General features: G+C 42.3%; 1 protein-coding gene across 1 annotated transcript in view; it reads left to right on the top strand.

Moving 5' to 3' along the window:
• PHF5A (PHD finger protein 5A) overlaps positions 1 to 3,303 on the top strand; it is a 9,329-nt gene that overhangs the window by 1,267 nt on the left and 4,759 nt on the right. The window contains exon 3 of the mRNA XM_008574143.1: positions 274 to 440. Within this exon, the coding sequence (XP_008572365.1) occupies positions 274 to 440 (167 nt within the window). The remainder of the gene's footprint in view (positions 1 to 273; positions 441 to 3,303) is intronic.

Raw genomic sequence — 3,303 nt, 5'->3', positions numbered from 1 at the left:
CCCCCCCCCCCCCCACAGCAGTTTTTTGACAGCAGTTAGATAGACTTATCTCCTACGTGCTGTTGCAATCTCTTTCCATATATTAATTGATTAACTTTTTGTGTGTGAGGATTGAGATGGACACTGGACAAGCCAAGTTTTGTGATGCCAAAGTAGGGAGTGCTCTAAAGTCACTGTCAGAAGGAGGCTAGGGTATTTCCCCATGGCAGGAGAAAGGGGAAGGACTTGAGGAAGTACTTGCTAGTGAGCATGACTCCATTTTTTTTCTCATAGGTGACGGCAAGTGTGTGATCTGTGACTCCTATGTGCGTCCCTGCACCCTGGTGCGCATATGTGATGAATGTAACTATGGCTCTTACCAGGGGCGCTGTGTGATCTGTGGAGGCCCCGGCGTCTCCGATGCCTATTATTGTAAGGAGTGCACCATCCAGGAGAAGGATGTGAGTGTACACAAAGCTTTCCATTTGACCTTTTCTCCTTTTATTTAGTAACACTTTGCCATCCACAGCAATCTCCTATGGTGTGTGGAGATTACTATGTTCAGCTAGTTACCTAGGTTATAATTTCTTCAAGTTCAATGAGCCAAACTGGGTGTAATCCAATGAAAGGTAGTTATTTTGCCTCAAGGGCAAAAGTGCAAGAGAAGCAAATCTTTGTCAACACCAGCAATTTGGAGAGCCTTTCCTATTCCTTTGATGTCTCTGTGTGATTATTCTTATTCAGAAACAACATCTTGCGTTTCTAAGTCCTAGCACAGTGCATGGTGTATAATAGCTACTCAGTAATTCTCTTGAATCTACTGTTATTAAGGATTGTTTCGGTGAATGTGCTACAAAGTTGAATTTGGGACAGTTCAAGTTGATTTCAGGTTTAAGCAGCTAAAGAACATCTTTGGTTTAATATCGAAGAATTGATGGTGGTTCTGCTTCATGGTACTGTTGTTGTTTGACATTGAGTAGTAGAGGTAGCTAGTTATTATCATTCAGCTCCCTGAGCCAAATGCATTGAGAGAGGGCTTGTAGATCAAAGTTTCAAAGGCAAGTTTTATAGTTTTATTCTTTTTTCTTTAGGTTAATGCCTGCAATGGGGGGGCATGAACCAGCTTGATTTCTTTTTTTGTTTATTTTGGTTTTGTTGGTTTGCCATTTCAGTTTATTTTCTTAAGACAAAATAAAAGGAAGTATGATATACTCACACTAAGCTAATAGAGGATACCTGCTTACCTGCCTTAGGATAAGGCAAAAGAGATGTAACCCTTCATATTCCCATGAGCAAAGAGTAGGTAGTTTGTAGGTGTCATCTCCCTCATTCCTCACAATAACTTTGTTAAATAGGGATTATTGTTATTATCCCCATTTTACAATCCCTCTCCCAACTAATAAGTGGCAAGCCCGGACTGTTGGACTAAACATTGTGGGATCCCTGTTACATCACGTTTGTCCTTTCGTATGTCCTTTTGGGTATGTGCCCATGTTGAGGAAAAACAAACCTGCCTACCCACAGTAAGTAAGAGATATTGGGCGAGATTAGACTGTTTTTTACACCATTAAACCTGTTGTTTAGGGAGATGAAAAGGTTGTAAATAAAGTACCAACAACATAATGGTGATTTGAATATTCTCCTATCCTAAATTCTGATTTGCGTTTACCTTTGACTTAAATCATATCCTGCTTTCTAGAAATGGATCTGTCCACCAGGTAGGTTATACTCCTCCATAGTTTGGGTATTTGTCTCCTTTTCCCCAGGTCTTTTTTTTTTTTTTTTTTTAAGATGACCGGTAAGGGGATCTTAACCCTTGACTTGGTGTTGTCAGCACCACGCTCTCCCAATGAGCTAACCGGCCATCCCTATATGGTATCCGAACCCGTGGCCTTGGTGTTATCAGCACCACACTCTCCCAAGTGAGCCACAGGCCGGCCCCTTCCCCAGGTCTTGATACAGTGCCTGATGTGCATGGCATATGTTTTTTGGTGCTGCCTTATAAATCATCCAAAGGAGTCCCCTTACAGGGTGTCTGGTCCATAGCAGGTATTTGGTAATTACTTGTAGTCTATAAGCAGTGAAGATAAGGTACGAACAATCAAACTAGCTAAAGAGTCCTTTAAGGACAACATTTTCTTGAACTTTTGCATGGCTGTAGCTAGAGTTCTTATCTGGCTTAAGCTTGCAACTAGAGAATGCTTAATAAATGTTAATTGCTGTCTGACTCATCTGCATGTGGTATGTGACCTGATGCCTTTGGATCCACGTGCCTCATTCTGCCCCCAAGTATTATCTAGACGTCACTTCCCCTACTTCACATTATACGAGAATGTTCTGAGGACATTTGAGATGGCATCTAACTCACATATACTTGGCACTAGTTTCCAAGGAACACAAAGAGTCCAGTGACATGATCCAGCCGCCCAGCCTTACAGATGACCATGTAGATTAAGTGCCTAAGGCTTTTTCCTATGCAGAAATCCGTCCTACAACCAAAGCAACCCCCATTATTGTTTTCTTCTTTCAACTTTCATAATTCATAGGGGTTTTAGACCAGTAAGCTAACCTGGGTATTCTCGTTTACAGTTTTTCAAAGCCACAACAATAACCAGGAGTCAGGGATAATATCAGTGGACATTGCTAACAGAGTATTAATTTGTAGTTTCTTATGGTGCAGCATCATATTAATCCCCTTCACCCCTGATTCCTTTACCCTTTTTACTTACCATTTTCCTTAACTCTCCTAAACAGAAAATAAGAAAAATAGCAGTAACATTTACAGAGCTCTTGTTGTGTGCCAGGTACTATGCTGAACATTCTTTTCCAGAAGTTCTGTGTGACCTGATGCCTTTGGATCTGTGTGACTCATTCTGCCCCTGGGTATTATCTAGATGTCACTAACCCTACTTCACATTATAGGCGAATGTTCTGAGGACATTTGAGATGGCATCTAGAATTATAAGATAAGCTGAGGCTTAGAGATGTTAAACAACTTGCCCCTAGGTCACACAGCTAATAAGTGGCAGATCCAGGCTAGAACCTAGGTCTGTCTGACTCGGTGTTTCCCCGACCTTTTTTTGTTGTTGTTATTGCCCCCCTAAGGAGAAAAGTTAAACTTGATTTATTTATTATTATTTTTTTTTTCTTTTTGTCTTTTTTACTGACCGGTAACGGGATCGCAACCCTCGGTGTCGCGCCCGTACGGGGGACCGGCAACGGGATCGCAACCCTCGGTGTTGCGCCCGCACCACGCTCAGCCAGTGAGCGGGAACCGGTCTCCACATGGGATCCAAACCCTCGGCGGGAGCGCTGCCACGCTCC

Source organism: Galeopterus variegatus, unplaced genomic scaffold (assembly GCF_000696425.1).
Source record: "Galeopterus variegatus unplaced genomic scaffold, G_variegatus-3.0.2 Scaffold55, whole genome shotgun sequence".
Lineage (NCBI taxonomy): Eukaryota > Metazoa > Chordata > Mammalia > Dermoptera > Cynocephalidae > Galeopterus > Galeopterus variegatus.
This window is presented reverse-complemented; position numbering and strand designations above follow the sequence as displayed.